This window comes from Sylvia atricapilla, chromosome 11 (genome assembly GCF_009819655.1).
Source record: "Sylvia atricapilla isolate bSylAtr1 chromosome 11, bSylAtr1.pri, whole genome shotgun sequence".
NCBI lineage: Eukaryota > Metazoa > Chordata > Aves > Passeriformes > Sylviidae > Sylvia > Sylvia atricapilla.
Genome location: NC_089150.1, coordinates 17086092 through 17105219, shown reverse-complemented (window position 1 = coordinate 17105219; position 19128 = coordinate 17086092). Strand labels below are relative to the sequence as shown.

General features: G+C 50.2%; 3 protein-coding genes across 9 annotated transcripts in view; all 3 read right to left on the bottom strand.

Moving 5' to 3' along the window:
* Nucleotides 1–1386: 1386 nt before the first annotated feature.
* Nucleotides 1387–5519, bottom strand: RBM15B (RNA binding motif protein 15B). The gene has a single exon (XM_066326902.1). The coding sequence runs from the start codon at nt 5405–5407 to the stop codon at nt 2684–2686; it is 2724 nt and encodes a 907-aa protein (XP_066182999.1). The 5' UTR covers nt 5408–5519; the 3' UTR covers nt 1387–2683.
* A 249-nt stretch (nt 5520–5768) lies between these two features.
* Nucleotides 5769–10612, bottom strand: MANF (mesencephalic astrocyte derived neurotrophic factor). The gene is made up of 4 exons (XM_066326901.1): nt 10252–10612; nt 7914–8041; nt 7022–7163; nt 5769–6102 (listed from the first exon to the last, which is right to left on the bottom strand). Exons 1-4 carry the CDS (start codon nt 10610–10612, stop codon nt 5918–5920), a joined length of 816 nt encoding a protein of 271 aa, XP_066182998.1. The 3' UTR covers nt 5769–5917.
* Nucleotides 10613–14806: 4194 nt separating this feature from the next.
* Nucleotides 14807–19128, bottom strand: part of DOCK3 (dedicator of cytokinesis 3) — a 185393-nt gene continuing 181071 nt past the window's right edge. For all 7 annotated transcript variants that reach the window (XM_066326884.1, XM_066326888.1, XM_066326885.1 and 4 more), the window contains one exon: nt 14807–19017. In XM_066326884.1, coding sequence (XP_066182981.1) covers nt 18511–19017 — 507 coding nt within the window. In that variant the 3' untranslated portion in view covers nt 14807–18510. The remainder of the gene's footprint in view (nt 19018–19128) is intronic.

The following is a 19128-nucleotide window of genomic DNA, read 5'->3' as shown; positions in this document are numbered from 1 at the left end:
AACCCCAGCAATGCCTTACTCAGGCCCTTCCAGCATCACCAAGGGGCTTAGGCCTCTCAGCCCCCGTATCTTCTCCCCAGAACTGCTGCACAGCCCAGTTTAAGGCCCAAGTCTTTGACGCTGTAAGATCCAGATGCAGAGTTATTTTGCTGTAACTGCCAACCCTTTTTCAGATCTGCTTCTCTTGGAATCAGCCTGGATCTGTGAAGGGAGTGGATGGTGGACATGGGAGGCCTTTGGCCTTGGCACAGTCTGTTGAAGCCATGGTGTGGCTTCCTTGCCTGCAGGGGAGCAGGGAAGGCTCAGGTCATCGTGTCAGACAGATGCTGCTGCTTCTCTCCCAGGTGTTTTTTCCTTAACTCTCCAACTTCTTTACACCTGTTAATTTTGGTAGGAGGGAGATTTGTTGGTCTCACACGCTTACAACCATCAGCCACCTCTCTAGGAACAGAAATCCCATCATTCAAATCTCACCCAACCTTTGTCTTCTAAACAACCCTGCATTACTATTATTTACTTATTTCACAAGGAAAGTGAGAGATGGGGCATTCTGGGCTGTTCCTTGGCTTTGCCAGCAAACAGTTACAGCTGTTTTAACTTACTGATTTTTTTCCTTCCCCTTCCCAACATTCACACATCATAACACACACCAGGCCACAGCACAGCACCACGAGCTGCAGCTCCCTGCCACCACCAGTCAGGCAGGTACTTGTCTTGCCACCACCTCACTGCCTCGAGCTGTCCCAACCCCTCCAAGGCAGGATACTCCCACTAAAGGCTCTAATCGCTCTAGGATGGGCCAGAGGGGCATCTATTAGCACTTGGTTTCAGATAACACTGAACCATAACAATGGTTGACATTTGGCACCCTCTGGGTTACAACAGCATCGGGGACTCGATCAGGAGGGCGGAGTTGGTGACCCCATAACCGTGTGAGAACGGGGCAGCCCAGTGCCACCAGGGCAGCCTGGCTGCTGCGGGCAGGGGAAATGCTCCTCTGCTCCTGCAGCACATTCCCGGATCCCCGCTGCTCCCAGGGCAGCATTCAGCTCCCCTCTCACCCGTGCCTTCATGGAAGATGCATCAAGTGAAATGCAAACCCCCACAGCCCAACAAAGCAACGAGCTGATATTAATAACCCATCATTGGCTGATGATGTCCCTGTACCTGTAGGGTCAAAACGTGAAAAATAAAAGCATCATTACACTGAGTTATACTCCCAAGTCGGTCGTGCCACCAATCATACCTGAGAGGAGGTTTAGAAGGGCTATCAGCAACTCTCAGCGAGTTGCTGGGTCAGAGATTGGTGCAAGCCAAGTCTGGTTCTCCCATGAATTTGTTCACTTGCTTACCATGAGAAAAACAACAAAAAAACACCTGCAAATCTAAAGAAACTTTAAAATGTAGCATTTTTAATCCCACACAATTTTCTGTAAGTCTCCTAAAATCTACAGGCATGATTTTAAAAAATAAAAATATCCCCAAACACAACAGTGTGGATTTTAACTCCAACTTGGACTCGTTACCACATCCTTGTGTTGTCAAGCATTCAGAGGCTCTGGCCTCCCAACCAACTACCTCATCCCACAGCAAAGGTGATGGATCAACTCCATTTTAGAGCACGGATTTTGATCTCTAGTGGCTCCTCTGTTACAGGTCACCTGTGGTAACAGGACATATTCTCAGCCAGACAGACACGTTTCTGTCTTTTTTTGTAAGCCTGCAAACAAATTTAAATTTTAGGAAAAAAAATAGCCATTTATCTTTCAATAAAGGATTTCAGGTAGTACAACATGATTGACTGAAAATGGGCACCTCCAGCTCACCAAACACCTTCATGCCCCCTGATTTGTCCACATTGAATACGGCCCCAGGAGGGTTCCCCCTTAAATCACCTTTTTTTCTTCTGCTCATTTTGCATTTTATAAGAATTGGGGATGTCAGACCTTTTTTATTTTATCCAAGAACTTCTATGACTGAGACATGTGCCAGGTGGTCTCAAACCTCACCAACCTGAATACAGGATACACTCCTCAGCAGCAAACTTTTTGCCAAGTATCAACTAATTTTTTTGATGTGTATGAAAAGCACTTTTATTCTTGATCAGGATTTGCTTCTTTTGTAGCTGGCTTCCTGGGAAGCTTCTACTCTCAAATAGAGATTCAACAGCAAAGCATCCAGACTCAAATTTACGAAATAAAAAGCAAAGAATCAACCTTTCAGTCTCTGATACAGCACGAAGAACCCCCCTTTCTCTCCCACCTTAAAGGACACATATGAAGATGAAGGAGATGCTGAAGGCTGGGATCTGGGAACTGAACTGGGCTGGGGCCTCGTCTGACCTGGCTGCTCCTGCAGCACAGGGAACTCACTCTTCCTGGGCCAGAAGAACTCGGATACCGCACAAGTTTAGAAATCCATCAGTGAACAAGGCTTTACTGACAACTTTTCATACAGTTAAAAAATAAAAATACAGAACAACAGCGGACAGTGTCACATATTAAAAACGAATAAAATGGGCTCTATTTAAAATTTTAATAGATATTATAGGTATTAAAATTAATTAGAAACTAAAAATCTTACCACTTTGGTCAAGGTGTTTTGAGCCTCAACCAAAATGATCAGCCTTAAAAACAACTGGGCTGTGTGACACACAAAGAAAACATGGAAAAGACAGTGTGGGCTAGGCAGTGTCTTTGACTATAACTATCACCATATGTTCTTCTTCTAATTTCCCCAATGTCCTTAGTGCTGACTGGAGGTACTGCTGAGAGAACTCGCAAGGAGGGAACGCATAAAGCATGCCTGTGCTGTCCCTGCCCTTCGCCCCTCCCACGGGCAGGCTGATAACCCCAGCAGCCTGCTTCTGTTTCAAGTAGGAGACCAGATTCCTGAGAAGCCGTCGCTGCAAGCCAGGCTCTACCACAGGGAAGGTCCCCTCGGGCCCTGCCCCGGCCGACTGGGTGGCCAGGAGCACGGCGTAGCCATTGGGGCTGCCTTGTTTGATGCGCCGGGTGACTTCATCCAGCTTGGGCTGGTCCAGCCGAAGTCTCTGAGCGATTTTGAGCTGCGTCAGCTTCCCGCCGGACGAATGGTCTTTGAGGAGTCCATTGATGACACCCAGGTCTCCCTCCAGGATGTGCATAGAGGTGGGGAAGCAGCTGTTTTTTAGCACAAGAAGCCCATTCCAAGCAAGTTGCAGTGTCTGAGCATACTCTGATAAATTCTTTAGCTTTTTGGTCTCAGATTTTGGCTCCTCGTGAGGTTTTGATTCCGATTCACCAGTTCGATGATTGCGTTCGCTGTCCCTTTTTTTGGGCTGGGGAGCATCAGCTGGCTCGCGATGGGGCTTCTCCTCAGCCGCGTGACGATTGTTCTGGAGGGAGTTGCTCTGCTCTTTCTCGGCTCCAGGTTCTGTAGTGTGATTCTCCTTGCGAGCCCTGTCAGGGCTGCGGTCTAGAGCTGGCCCACTGGCCTTTGTCCTGCTTCTGTCCTCGTAAGGCGAGTGAGTAGTCCTCCCGCGGTCGCTGGAAAGGCTGCGGCGCCTCCGCCTCTCTTCCCACGGTTTGGGGACGCTGCGGTCGCCATCGCCGCCCCAGCGCTCCCCGCTCCGGCTGCGCACCGACCGGCTGTAGCTCTCCAGGTTGTTCCTGCGTTCGGCGTTTTTGGCAGGGCTGGCCCACTCCGCCTCCACAAAGCTCCTGTCTCTGTCCGAGTACAGGAGGTGCGGAGGAGTCCTATCCCGCACCCTCAAGTCTTGCTCCAGGCTCCGGTGCCGGTTGTACCCGTCAGCCAGCAGCTCGTAGTGCACGGGGAGCGGCGCGGGCTGGTACTGCTGCGGGTATCTCGTCTCTTCTGCTTTGGCAAAATCCACTCGGAGCCTCCTCTCCGGTCCGCCCAAGGGAAAGCCCCTCATCTGCGCGCAGGCGGCCTGGGCAGCGTCCAGGCTCTCGTACTGGATGTAAGCGAAGCTGTCGCCCTTCACGTAGTCAATAGTCCTGATGCTGCCAAAGCGGTCGAACTCCCTGGCCAGGGCGGCCAGGGAAGTGCTGGGGCCAAGGCCACCCACCCACAGCCGGGTGGTGGGGTTGGCTTTCCCGTAGCCGATTTTGATGGGGTTCCTGCCCACAACGCGGCCCGACATGGCCACCTTGGCACGGTGAGCCATGTCCAAGTTCTGGAACTTGAGGAAGGCATAGGCACCGCCCTGGCCACGTGCGGGGCGCTTGATCACCACCTCCTCGATGATGCCGTACTTCTCGAAGGCGCGCCTCAGCTCCACCTCCGACACGTTGTGGTCCAGGTTGCCGATGAAGAGGTTGCGCGTGGCTCTCTGGTCATCCTCCGGCATCAGGTCTTCCTCGGCCACGATCGGGTAACTGTAGGGGCGGCCGCGCTCATCGTACAGCCCATAGTAATCCAGGGCCCGCTCCCGCTCCCGGGAGAGCCCGATGGCCGCCGCTTCCAGCGCAAAGGCGGCGGCGGCGGCGTGGCGGGGCCGCGGCTCCCGCAGCAAGGGGCTGGTGACCGGCGACAGCGAGCGCTGCTTGTACTGGTAGGCGCTGTGCAGGGGCGGCAGGTACCCCAGCGGCTCCGGGGAGGGCGCGGGGGGCGGCGTGCGGCTGCGCCGGCCCCCGCGCAGGTACACGGGCTCCACCTTGAGCGGCCGGTCGTAGAGCAGCAGCTGCCGGGCCCGGGCGTGCCGTCGGGCGTCGCGGGCGTCCCCGGGGTGTCGGAAGTTCACGTAGGCGACGCGGCCGAGCTCGGGCGTGTGGGAGAGCTTGACGCTGATGTCCCCGGCGCCCCCGCCCGCGAAGCGCTGGAAGAGGCGGAACAGCCCGTCCTCCAGCAGCTGGTCGGGCAGGGCCGCGCTCAGCCCGCTCACCAGCAGCGTCTTGTACTCGCAGGAGCCGGGCGGCTCCCCGGCCAGCCCGGCCGAGCCCCCGAGCGGCGCCAGCAGCAGCGAGGGCGCGGCGCCCGGCGGCGGTCCGGCCAGCAGCAGCGACGGGGCCACCACGGCGCCCGGCAGCGCCTTGGCCTTGGGCACGCCGAGCGCCCGGGACGAGGAGGAGGAGGAGGACGACGGAGCGGCCTGGCTGCCGCCGCGGGCGCCCGAGGCCGAGCCGCTCCCCGCGGGGCGGTGGTTCGAGTCATCGCCGCGGTGGCTGCGGGAGCTGGAGCCGCCTCCGCCGCCGCCGCCGCTGCCGCTGCCGGTGGTGGTGGTGCCGCCGCCGCCGCCGCCGGGCGTGGACTTGTCCCGGCTGCTGCGGGAGGTGCCCGAGCTGCGGTGCGGGCCGCGCCGGCTGCTGCTCTCGCGGTCGCGGTCGCGGGGCCGCTTGGCGGCGGCGGCCGCGCGTCCGCCTGCGGCCCCCGGCGGGCTCGAGTCGCGGTCGCTGCCGCGCTTCATCGCGCCGGGCCCGCGGCTCAGGAGGCGCCTCCGGCGGCCGCCGCCATCTTGGACAAAAGGGAGCGAAGGCGGCTCCGGCCGCCGCGCCGCGCGGGCTCTACGTCATCGCTCCGCGCGCGCCGCGCCGCAAGCCGGGGTCACGGGGCCACGACGTCACACGGCGCTTCCCGCCGCCCGCGCGCCGCGGCCGGGCGGCCAATCGGGGCGGGCGGCGAGGCCCCGCCCCTCGGCGGGCTGAGGGCGCGCGCGGCGCCGGCCCGCGGAGGCAGCGAGGGCGGGAGGGACCGGGAATGTCGGGACCCGGCCGGAGCGGGGCGGGGAGGCGGGGTGTCCCGCAATCACGTCACACGGCACGGCTCCGCCCGATACACACCGGCCAACTTTAATCAAAGTCCCGTACAAAGCGCAGGGCCCGCGTCGCCCCTCAGAGCCTCCAGGTCGCCCCTCACAGTCCCCAGTCTCGCCCCTCAGAGCCGCGGGATCGCCCCAGGGTCGCCCCGCTCTGGGCGCTCAGAGGTCTGTCCGGGCTCCGGCCGCCCTCGGCGCGTACTTGGGCATCAGTTCGTGGATCCTGCGGATGAAGTCGGACTTCTCGGCACAGCCCTTGCACACCTCGCCCCAGTCATCCAGGATCCGCCTCAGTTCCTTGACGCGCAGCTTGCGCAGATCGGCTGTGCTTAGGTCGATCTGTTTGTCTGCGGGGAGAGCAGAGCTGTAACTCGGACAATGCCAGGTGCGTGAGGAAGCCAAAACCCAGGAGGAAGAGAGGTGCCGGTGGTGGAAGGAACATCTAAGTTAGGTTTTGGACAACAGATAAGGCTCTTAATGCTAAAACTTATTAGAAGACAGCTTGGTTGCAGTTCAGATGCAACAGTTCCACAAGAGCCCTGAAAGCCCGTTTATTATACGAGCAGCAACACTTCTCTTCCACTGGATAAACGAAATGTAGCAAAGTGATTTCAAGGGAAAGATAAGAAAGTGACAACAAGAAAAAGCTTTTCAGGAAGTAACACGACCTTAGTAGGAGAAATAAGAACTATAAAGACCCACAGTCCAAGGGGTGTCTCCAGGGGGTGAAAGGGCAGCGATAAGGGAAAGCAGAAGGAGGCATTTTTATGCCTTTTTTGTATTAAGTCTTTTCAGGAAGATGAGTAATGTAGGAACATATGAGTTCAAGGAAGGTCATGAGAAACAGAGAGTGGAATGCTCTGAGGAGACACCAGAGGAGGTGAGAAAAAAGCAGCATTTATCACTCCCATGCTGGGAACAGGAGAGCAGCTGGGACTGCCACAGTGAGGCCCCCACCCACTGCCAGCACGGCAAAAACCCTCCCAAACACCACATTCCACAGAGCAGTGTGAGCGCTGCAGTGCTGCTACACCTGGGACTTCCTTATTCCAGGGCTGATCAGAGTCCCTGCAGAAGCCAAGAACGGTTAGCAGCCAACAATTCTCCACAGAACTCTCTAGGATGTTCATGGAGAGCAACCCATTAGGTTGTGCAACCTAACTAGGCTACAGAACTCGGGACTGAGTAGTTTTAGGTTGTTGCTTCACCCCCAGTGATCCACACCCCAGCAAATCATGGGCATTTCCTCTTGTGCAGGTAACTCACCGTATTTTAGTTCACAGATCTGACTGTCTTTCTTCTTTAGCTTCTCACAGATCTTTTCCACAGGGATGTGGTGACTCATGGGCTTTGATACCTCGTTAATGATTTTGGTGGCTGCATCACTTGTGGCCCCAATGTAATAGCACTAGAGGGAAGAAAAAAAATGAAGTGAGGCTGCATGGAAAAACAAAGCTTTTAAAAGCAGAGTTCTCTGTCCCTGTCCTCATCTGTTTTTGCAGCTGGATGCTTACTGTTACAGCTGGGCAAAAGAAGCCTAACTGTGCCCAGAATACTGAGCAGGTGTTTTCCATTGCACTGGTTTTACCAGCTGCTGAGGCTGGTGGTCTTGTATCTTAACTTTATAAAAATTGAACAGGATTAGGAATAAAGTCTTGTTCACTCAAAAAGCCTCTCTCAAGTGTTTCTGATCGGCATATCAGATGGTACCTTTTGTAGTTCTCTGAGGAGAGTTCAGGGTCTTTTCCTTGGGTCTCTTCATTCACAAATTGCCTGTGGTTTTAGTTAGAGCAATTTGGTATTCCTTTATTTAGTTTCCAGCTAAATGGCCAAAGAGTATAAATATTTTAACAGATTACATAGCATCCCAAATACCATTAAAGGGACAGGGAAGCCCTACAACAAACAAAAGCTTTGTAATCTCCAGTGCTTCAGTAACAGAGAGACACCAGCCACTCCAATCACTGTTGACAGGGTGGTGGTTTTTTTCCTTTTTCTTAAGGTAAAGAGACTGAACTCCTCGAGTCCTCTCTTATAAAAAATACAGGACCAACTGTGGCCACAGAGCCAGCAAAAACAGCCTCTGGGAAGCCACATCATACAAACTCAGTTTCCCCTCGCTTGCAGGAGGCAAATATTACTGACTCCCCCTGCTTACCAGGCGATTCTCTTTGCCCTTTGCTTCTTTGCAGGACTTCAACAGCTCCTTTTCAATACTGGAAGGTGTGAATTCAACGTCATTATCCTTTAGACTCTGGTAGAACCTTCCCAGGAATGTGACACACACTGGAAAGGAAGATGAATGGAGTTATCAGCCAGAGCAGTAATCTCATGGCAGCTCTCAGAGGACATTCGTAGGGAAATGGAATTGGGGGCTGGGATAACAGAACTTTTCTGAACTTCACCCATGGTTCTGAAAGTTATTCAGAGCACACATGAATCAACAACGTGCCCTGGTACTTTTGGTGTGTTTGTGACAATCTGAGAAATGAGATCCATGAAGTGTCCAGGGCCCTCTGTACATTGTCCTGAGTGAGCACAGGATGATATGATGGATATAAAACCACGCCCATGAAAAAATGTAAATTTAAAGTTGTCCTGCTGCTTTGGGATGCAGCAACTTGTGAGAACACGGGTGTCAAACCCAGTGCTGATAGAAAACCAACTCTGAGATTACCCATGTGCTGACTTCAGTATCAGGAGCACCAGGCTGCTTCAGTTCAAATTACTTCCAAGAGAAAAAGAAATGTGATCCCATGCTATGTCCACGGAGGCACCTTTTCTCCTTCTTTTATTTCCACAAGCTTTCGATGCAATGTCGGATGGAAAGAGGGAAGGCTCTTAGACATATCACAACTCCCACAAGTGCAGCTGCAGCTGAGAGTACAGATCCAGGTTCCTGCCTGTGGGAAGAGCTGCACAACTCGGTCATTGCTCCTTTCCTTGGCAGCAGCTGCTCCACATGTGCTCCAAAGTGCAGCAGCCCCGCGTGTGGCTGGCAAGGAGGGAACACAGCCCTTGGGATGACTGAGGGACACCCTGAGTGTCAGATTTTGGTCATCCTGCTGCTCACAACTCATCTGTGGATATCAGCATCACCCAGACCGAGCACTCTGCAGCTCCCCCAATTCCTGCTCAACACCTGGGGATTCTCACACTTTCCTGTGCCACTGAGTGCCAGGATCCATTCTGCCACTGAGGAACAGGTATGAGTTATGTCTTTTATGTGATTTGTTTACCCCAGCAGGAAGGGACTGGCAAATATTATTGTCATTAGCAACTTGTGTTCAACTCAGAACACAATGCATGGCACAGTAATTGGGCAGGACAGGAAATGGACTATGGCCATCACAGAGCTGAGTAGAAAGGTACTCTCATTATATTCAAACTAGAACTAATTATAACATGGGCCATTTTGGAGAACATTTTTGTATGCATACAGCACCCTTATTTACCTCCCACCAGTCTATCCCCAGTCACAGACACACTGATGTCCACTGTAACCTGTTGTAAATTGAAAATCGTGGGAAGAAAGAACTTGCTGCAGGCAGCGACACTGACGGCCACCATAGGACAGAAACACGTTTCCAGCCTAGTGCTCTGACAGCAGCTGGAAGGTTTGATTTATGGGGCTCTCTCCCCTCATTCTGTCTTACTGTAGAGGAGGGATATTAGTATCCCAAACTCCCAACCAGCTACCAGAGCCCCACCTAAGTTCTCGCTTCACTTGCGGAATCTGTTCAGTTCATTGCACAGGAGCAGCTTAATTTGCTGTGCAGCTCAACAGGTTCCACCTCCGAGGCGTTTGTATTTCCGTGGTACACAAAGGGCCCGACTTGATCTGGATCAGCTGCTCACGGCTGCTGGCTGTGCGCGCTGAGAGGACTCGGAGCACTCCATGACGGTAATACTGCGGTGACTAAGGGGGAGTCCGGGCGAGTAACTTCACCCGCGTTCTCCTGCTGCCTGCCCTGGTCACCGTCACCCGGCTGGGAGCGCCGCCCGCCAGTGCCGAGCTGCCGAGCGCTGGTCTCCCGGCCTGGAGCGGTCCGGTCTCCCGAAGCGGTCGCTCCTCTTTCCCGTGGAGACTCTACACTTCCGCTAATGCCGCGGAGAGGGACCGGCAACTTCCCGACAGAGCGCAGTACGTCCGAAGGGAGCTCCCGTCCCGGAGCGGGGCACGGCTGGAAGCCCCGCCCCGCGCGCATCGCCCCAGCACCGGACACCCCCGAGCACCGGCCCAGCACCGGTGGCCCGGCCCGGCCCGGCCCGCCCGCACTTGGCTAGACTTGGGAGACTTTTCCTGCCGCTGGAGGCGGCGCTCCCGCCGGCCCGGTCCGGCCCCAGCGGCCGAGCTGTCACTCGCGGCTGTCACAGCCCCGAGGCTGCTCCGCGTCCTGGCCCCACAGCCCGGCGGACGGGCAAGACCGCGGGAGACTGTGGCGAGGAGCAGCCTCCCCCAGCCGCGCCCGCGGGCCGGACCTGTCCGCACTCACCCTCGCAGTCCCCGTCGCGCAGCGCTCGGCCGCCGGCCGGCAGCAGGAGCAGGGCCAGCGCCGCGCAAAGCCCGTGGGCCGTCCGCATCCCGCCTCGCCCGGCAGAGCCCACCGCACCGGCACCACCACCCCACGCCGGCTGCCCCCGCCGCCGCCGCCCCATTGGCCCGCTCCCTGCCCGGCCGCCACGCTCTGCGCTCCCATTGGCCGCGCCGCTGCCTCCACGAGAGAGTTGGCGGCCGCTGATTGGGGGCAGACGGAGCAGCGCCGGCGTGCGGCGCGGGTCCCCGCCCCCTTCGCCGCCATCTTTGTTACGGGAAGAGCCTCGCGAGCGCTCCCTGAGGGCGGCTGCGGGCGCCATCTTGGAAAGGGGCAGATCCTCACACCTGTGGGCGGGCGGGGCCGCCCGGGTTCCGCCCTCACCCGTCTGCCGGCTGTGGCGGGGTGGTGTCGGGCAGCACAAGGTGAGGCTGAGGGGACACTCGAGGGCCCTGAGCAGCGTGGAGTCGGCGGGGCAGAGGAGCCGCGTGGGATGGGTGTCCCATGGGCAGTGGGAGCAGCAGGGATGGGCTCGGTGCCAGCACGGGCGCAGCCGTCGGGTGGCTCTGGGTACACCCTGTGTGGTACAAGGACTGGATGCTTCGAGGTGGGACAGGTGAGAAGTTAAAATAGCAGCCTGCAGGTACTTGTTTCTGGCTTCTTGGGTGGGTATTTTTGCAGAAAGAATTTTTGTTGTTGTTTAATTACAACTATATATCCTAGTCGCTGGGCCTATTACCTTTTGTTCAAGGGCATAGGGGGATTTTAGGGGTTGTCCTGTGCTAGGGCTAGAAGTTGGACTTTGGTGATCCAACTCAGAATATTCTGATTCTGTTCCCAAACCCCTCATAGTTAGTGCTGATAACTACCTTCCACAATCCCAAACACTGTGAGTTTAATAACTGAAATTGCCTTGAAGCTGGGAGAGGAGCACACACCTGCTGATAGCTCCTTGTGTGGCTTTATGTATAACTCTGTGTATCCTGGGCTATCATTCCAATGAAAGAAGGGAGAGGCAAAGTCACACAGCCCTGTCCTACAGCAAGGGAGCTTCCATGTAGCTCCCTGGGCTCTCCTGCACATGCAGGCTCCTCAGGCAGCCTGGTGGGGCAGTGCCTCATCAGAATTTTCTTGCAGGTGATCAGGTGCAAGTGATAAATAAGCCTGACGAGGTGAGGCAGTGTGGGGAGGAGGAGCTCCTGATTCAGGAAGGGTCACAGCAGGTGAGCAGTAATTAGGACACTAATTGCCACTGAGAGTACATCATGTGTTTATTAGGAGAGGTGGTTTTGCACATTTCTAGATCTTGTTAACTCTCCAAATGTGGTTATTAAAATCAATATATTTAGTCAGTCCATAATAATTTCCAGAATTACTCAATATCAGTATACTTTCGGAAGGTTATTGGCTTTTTAAAACTCACGCTTGTTGCCCACTAAAGTCACTTTGCTGTGCAGAGAAGTGGTGGCTTAAAGTGCCCTTGTTTCTTATCAGGATAGAGGCCAAAATAACTGAGATGAAATGGCTTCTTAATTAGGTGGAAATTGTGCTTAAATTTGGAATTAGGAGACTTTAGGAGTCATGATAAGGACAGAGTTTACCTATCAAAACAGTGCAGTTATGAAACATCTTCAAAACTAGGAATTTTATACATTTTTATGGAACAGGAGAGGAGTGATTTTATTTGGTTTTGGATTGGAAAATGAGGCTTTGTATTTCAATATGGGATTATCAAATAGGTCTGAGGAAGAACAAGAACTCTTGTTGGGATTTTTTTTTCTTATTTATAGTTTGTTTCAGCAGTTAGAATGGATTCCTTGCATTTTACCTTATGCTTCTTTTTGATCCATGGTGAGGTTTTTGGGGCTCTGTTTGCTCTACCACCCTCCAGGCTCTGTCTCTGTGGAGCATTAGGGATTTGTCCTAGATGATGGAGAGCTTATGCTGGTCCTCACTGTTGTTTTTTCCTAATATTCAGTGTAACCCCTGTCTTTGTGAAGCCATTCCCTGGCGTCCTTATCACTCCAGGGCCTTTCCAAAGTCCCTATGCCACATTCTTGGAAACCCTTTAGGCTTTGAAAGGTGCTCTAAGGTCTGCCTGGAACCTTCTCTGCTCTGGCCAGTCAGCCAGTTGAGTGGGCAGGAGAGGTAATTTGGCTCGGGGCCCTGTGGGGATTGGAGTCACTGGGAAGTGCAGGTAAACAGAGGCTGTTCCTGGCAGCTGGGGGGGCTAGAGCTGTGCTGGCTCTGCCGTCTGAGAACACAAATCTCTTACAGCCAGCGGGGGATGAAGGGGCTCGGCCTCGGGTCTTGGGCTGTGAGGACAAAGAAGTGAACTCTGTCGGGGGCAGGGGAAACAGTTTGGGAAAAGGTAATGAGGGACTGCTGTGAATGAAATGCTGAATAGAAGTGTAATAGATTACTACTCCAATTTGGGGTTCATTTATGTGGGATTGACAGTAAAGCCCATGGAAAGGGAAAAGTGTGTAAAGCTTCTCTCTAAGACACCTGAGCTCAGAGTTTTGCCTTGTGAACTGTGTTTGTGTCCGTGGCTTAAGAATCTTCTACAAATGGAAGCACATTTATGCAGAGAGTGTAGAAGGCTGAATCTTTCATCCACCAGGTTAGAGTTATTTCTAGAGGTTTAATTTCTCCTCTTATCAGTTTTGTAATGAAATTCATACTGAGTCAGACGAGTCGTATATTGAAACTGTGCTGAAGTTTTCTTATTTAGATAAGAAGTGGTATTTGGACATGGGATTTTGTTTAAGCTGCCACTAGTCAGACTGAAATCTAAGTATTGGACTTGCACTGAAAAAAAACCAAACACATTCTATTGGTTTTAACAGAAACTAGAGTATTTTTTAACTCTTGTTTAAAGCTGCGGGCTCACACATCTTTTGCTGTGCCAAAACACAGTTTTTATTTCCTGTGCTTGGTTAATAAATAGTTTTTGTCTGAATGAAAAATACTTACTTAACTAAGATTTAATAAGCTGGCTCAAAGGGTCTGATTGAAGACAGGGTGAAGAGTCCAGAACATAAGTCCTAGAAGGTGTGGCTGAAGGTACCAGGGTGTTCAGACTGGAGGTCTGAAAGGTTGTATCTCTCTCTACAGCTGCCTGAAAGGTTGTAGCCAGATGTGGGTTCCTTTTCTCCCAGGGAACAAGTGACAGGAGAAGAGGAAATGGCCTCAAGTTGTGCCAGGGAAGGTTCAGGTTGGATATTAGGAAAAATTTCTTCACTAAAAGCCCTGGAACAGGTTGCCCAGGGAAATGGTGGTCACGTTCAGAAACTAAGTGGCTCTTCAAAATACGGTTTAGAGGGCAGCGTGGTATCTGGTTGAAGTTTGGATTTGGTAATCTTGGAGGTCTTTTCCAACATGAATGATTCTATGATTCTGTTCTATGACTGACACAGACTTCTTCAGGCATCAGGAGAACATTTTAACTAAGCTACACTTTGATACTTTAGATGCACTGAAGTACCCTGTTACAGTTTCTCTTCTCAGCATTTGTGTGTGGTGTGTGCAAAGGGTGGTCCATGTACACCCTGGGGCCAGCTGAAGAGCCAGATTTGCTGCTAAATATCTTTTGAGACAGGTTTCAGAAGTTTTTTGTTGGTTTGTCAAGACATTAAATTAGTTATTTTGCCTCCTGTACAATGACCTGGTTTACTAGTGGTAATGGAAGAAAATTTGAGATTAGGAGGGAGTAGAAGTTACCATAGCTCTGAATTCCCAAATCCTGTGTTCCTACATGTTTTAACTACTATTCCTTCACATCTATTCTGTTCAAATGATCAGTATTTAAGTACTATTGCAATAAAAGAATAGCAATCCTTTAGGCAGAGAGATAGTGGTGGTTTAACTCCAGCTGATAAAGAAGTGGCACCCAGCCACCCCAGCTGCCCTAGGGGAGAGCTTTGTCTCCGAAAGTATTGCCCCAGAACGGTGCCTGGGGCTGTTGCAAGTGCCACATCATCTCCCTGACCAGACCAGGAGGGAGCTGTACCTGGTGCTTGCTTCAAGTCGATATTAAATAACACTGTCAGCTAAAAGAGTAACATGGAAGCTGTTGTCTCACCACACACAAAGTCCTTTTGGTTGCCCCCGTTTTTTAAATTCACACAGAGGTGGGAAGTGAGGGCTGTTCCTCTGTCTTGTGAAGGTTTGGAGCAGCCTGACGATAGCCCTGCCTCGAGGACAGCAATGACCATACAGCTGTACTGTTTTAATATCAGGTATTAATCTTTAATTCCACATCACAGCAGTCGAGTGAATGGGTAAGGGAAAGGAACTCAAAACAAACGGCAGATATTTACATCTAAAATTCACACCACTTATTTGTTGCTTCTGGAAACATGCTATCACAATATATACAATGAATTACCTTTAGGACACTTGTACAAATTAATTTCTTCCTTTTGAATTTGATTTCCATTATAGATAAGATAGCTGTTTTCATTTTATTTTAAACATGAATACACAAAAGAGAAGTGGTTAGAGGTTTTTCGCCTTATTTTTTTTTTTAATAAGCACAGAATGCCAGAGGTTAAAAACACATTTACAGGGCAGAATACCAGTCAGACATCACAATCTATACATTTTTTGCTCAATTTCCTGTACAAATACACAGCATTCAAATGGGGGTATTTACAAAGAAGCATGACCAGAAGAAATTTTAAATATCACATAATTTGTTTCCCAAAGGCTCTTGCTCTCTCCAGCCTCCCCAGTTTTGGCTGATACTCCCACAGAAGGGATATACAATATCCCTTACCTAAAAAAGGGTAAGTAAACTAAAAACCAGAGGAAAATATGAAAAACAATCTGAGTCTTGCAAACAGCAATAAAACCTACCCAGCTATTGGGGAAAAAAAAAAAAAAAAAGTAGGATTCAGTGAAATTGTTTTAATTGCTTTTCTTCTACCACTGTAGCTCCTTCTCAGTTTTGTTTCAGATGGGGCCAGCAAGTACTGACGATGGAGAGATTTATAGCAGAATTCCACCAGTTTTTCTCAGGAATGCACATGCTATTTTGTTATGCAAAGAAAACCCAATGAAGGCAAGTACACTGAGGTTTGAATTAGGTATAGAATGTCAAGGTCCTGTTCAAAACATCATCTTGTTGCTGTGGTTTATACAAGGAATCTTCAAATCCTGTTGGGCAAGTGCAACAACTGCTGTTGCTTCCACCTATGCCAGGACTGAGCTTGATGTTGGAGTTCTACTATGCAAAAAGATATTTCATTCTACAGAGAAATAGTAGTTCCAGGCAATATTAGTTCCAAGATTCACAAAATCTTAATAATAGTCTTTCTGTCTTCTGCTCCCTTTAAGGCAAACACTGAAAAGGGAGACAGAATACTTGGTAGATATCAGAACAATAACAGAAATTTAACTCCAGAGAGGCTTAAATTTGGTAAATTCAGCAATTTATTCCACCCTTCTTTCTGTGGACTTGCCATAAATTAGGTATTGTATACATCAACTGACTGATCTTCAAACCTTTGCAAGTACATAGGAATGCCAGACTCCCCAAATGGACTCACTGCTCTTATACCAGGTCTCTAATCAGAGCAGGATGAGAATTTTCAAATGCATCATTTGATTAGAGCTCTGGTGGGCAGGTTTTCCAGCTGCCTGGGACTCAGTCCCATGGTAATTGCATTTTTGGTTCTGCAAAGTTTTATTTGCAAGACCTGCTGGTTTTTCACATTAAGGAAGCTTGGTAAGTCACTACATTTACTACTTTTAGTCTTGCTGCCAGGAAAAAAAAAAAAAAAAAAGAAACCGGGGCAAGGGAGATAGAATTAAAACTTAGTTCTTTTAAGAACTTCACTGGAAGAGTCTCAGTGGGATTGGAGGATAGCATATGTGAAAACATTTCACCGTTTTCTAAGGAATTACCTTGACTTACCTTTACTGACAACATCAGTTGTTTTCCTACACTTTTTCTATACCGGAGATCCAGCTTGGTTTGTTAACACTGAAGACTGTCCTATCATTGGAAAACTCTCCTTCCTGCTAAAGATGAAACATCCACTATAGGCCAGATTTTATTATCATTGTTGAAATTGTGAATTATATAATGATTACAAGCAGCCTGTGTTAGTAACAAAATAGAGGAAGCAAGAGAGACTTTGTTCCAGCCAAACAGGCCATTTAAGAAACAAATTCATAACTTAGTAGTTTTGCATGGGCTAGAGCTTGAGAAAAAAAACCAAACAAATCCTCTTATAGTCCCCTTCATACAACTGCTGAGTCCAGACTTTATACAGCCAGACCATCTTTAGCCAGTTCAGAAACCATGTACTCTGCCCAGTCACTGTATTTAGAGGTAGTGCTAAAGGTGACCTGTAAAAGATTTATAATAATCCTTTTTTGCTTCTTTATGCTGTTTTTAGCAGGAGAAAATGAGCAGTTGGGCAAGAATTCAAGAATTAAGTTGAGTGCTGTTCCTGTTTCTGGCACTAATTTATATGGTGGCGGTCTTACTTGAATGTGCTTCAGATTTGTCAGTGGTAGGAAAGAGGGATGGCAGTTTTTATCCTACAGAGTGTGCTCTGCAGGTGAGAGGGTTATAAGGAAGGCTAAACTGTGTCTGGGTGTGGCAAGGGAAAGGAGGGTGGCTTGTTCATCTAAAAACATTGAACATTTGATACTGTTTTGATTGAAAATTTCTTGAAAGTATTTCTTGAAAAGTATGAAAACAGGAATAAAAGGTTTCTTAGAACCGAGATCTGTTCTTTGTAAAGAACAATACTACCCACGGATTTTTTTTTTCCTTTTAAAAGGCATGTTTTGGGTTCATAGACCTGTACTATCTTCAGCTCTGCACACTGGTTTGTGTGGTGTGGCTTGGTGTCCCTCTCACTGTTCTTCAGCCCTTTGTAGAGCTTATCAATAAAAAAACATGGGATGGGGAAAGGCTGTATTGCTGCCTAAGGAGAAAAAGAAATCAACCTCCCAGAAGAGAAAAGCAGTAGCTCTTACTATGCATTCTAAAGAAGCAAAAGAGGAAACAAACACTTGTTCTTTACAGGTCCTGACTGTCCTTTGAGGTCCCTGACTCTGGGGTGTACACTTGATACCAGGCATTGCTCGAGTCTTGGTGTTTTCTGTCTGCTCTGAGAGACGGGAGATTCTTTCTGCACACCAGCTGCAGTGAGTTGTTGGGAGGGACTGAGGATTATTGAGTTAACAGGAATGAATCTCAGCTCCTGGGTGATGGAAGTTGGTGAGAATTATGATGTTCAGCCCTGAGGCAAGGATTCTTGGATATGATGCATTTAAGCCACCTTTTCTTTACTGGCTGGATCATCAACCAGCTTGTGGCATGAGAAACTCAATTTGGTTGGTTTTGTTTTAATCTGGAATAGAAATGCTGGTGTCAACAGCCTGCCCAAAGCTGGGCATGGGAAAGGCCTACAATGAGGTTGTAGCTCCATTAGCCACCAACCTCCACTCATTCTGTAGCACAGATGAATAACATGATTCCCATGAGAAAGCAGGTTGGCTTAGCCAGTGAAAGCAAAATTTAAGAAATGAAATAGTACATAAAAAACAAAGGAGGCAGAGTTTGTTGGAAATGATATCTTGGATATCAGTGCATCAGCACTGTTTAGATTGCCTCAGCACCTATGAACCAATGCAGGGAGATCACTGCACAGATATGTACAATCCTGCTCTCAAAAGAGCCAAATTCTTCTTAGAATTGCCATCTTTCCACTGCCTGCAGCTCATGCACCTTCCAGCCTGACAGTTCATAGAATCCCTGATTTCAGCAATGAGCTTTCAATTCTGTACAGCAAAGAAATATGTCCCTAGTGCAACTGCTTCTACTCATGTGCGTCTCAGAACCGGGAGGAAAGCAGGTTCAAAATCAACTTGCCACATTCCCCCCGTTTTTCCCTCCACTTAAAATTGTATTTTTCAGCTTCTGCAAGTCTCTATGGCTCGTATGCCGTATGATGTGGTTAAGAAACTGCAGAAGGAATAAACTGTCCACTGCACAGAAAGTTAAAAAACATAACGGAAAGGTGTAAAAAGAAATTAAAAAGGAAAGCAGCAACCTGCCATGCTGGCCCAATTGCTTTTGTGGGCTTCAGACATAACCTTGTGGCAGTAGAAAATCAGTTTGCTGTTCTCCGAGTCCTGCTCTCTCTCTGTGTATCCAGACCTGGAATGCCAACGCCAGCTGTGTACCAGGAGCTGTCCCTACTGCTCGCTGATGCCGTGCTCCCATGCCACCCTGGCCTGCTCTTCCTTTCCACCACTCACTGGTTGGGACACTTTGCGATGCAACGGGCGATGTTTGTCATCATCTTCGATTATCATCCCCTCTTCGTTCTCCATGTTCGGCAGCCGGGAGTGGTAAGGTTTGGGGGGTAAAGCAGGAGGGTCCATGGTGTCCTGAGGAATGACTCCAGATGGAGCAGAGTGGCTTCGGCATGGCTGGGATTTGAGTGACTCCAGGACATCAGGCTCAGAGAGACTGTACCTGACAGGGAGGTAGGGTGTCTCTAGATCTTCATCAGTGTTCCAGGCCTGGCTGGGCACAGAATCCATGGTGTCTGTGCGAGGAGGTGGTTCAGAAGAATGTCCAAAATTGCTCTCGCTCAAGGAAGAGACACCACTGCTGGCACTGCCCGATAAAGTGGAGTTACTGCCATCTAGACCAGACTGCGGACTGGTGGGCGATGCAGGGATAGGATGAAGAGGGGACTGTTTGGAGAGAAACAAAACCAGGTTAAAATTGACAAAGGAGGCAATGCTGCATCTTGTGTGTTGATCCCCATTTCAGCTTTTGGCGGTGTTGTTAACAACCGTCACAGT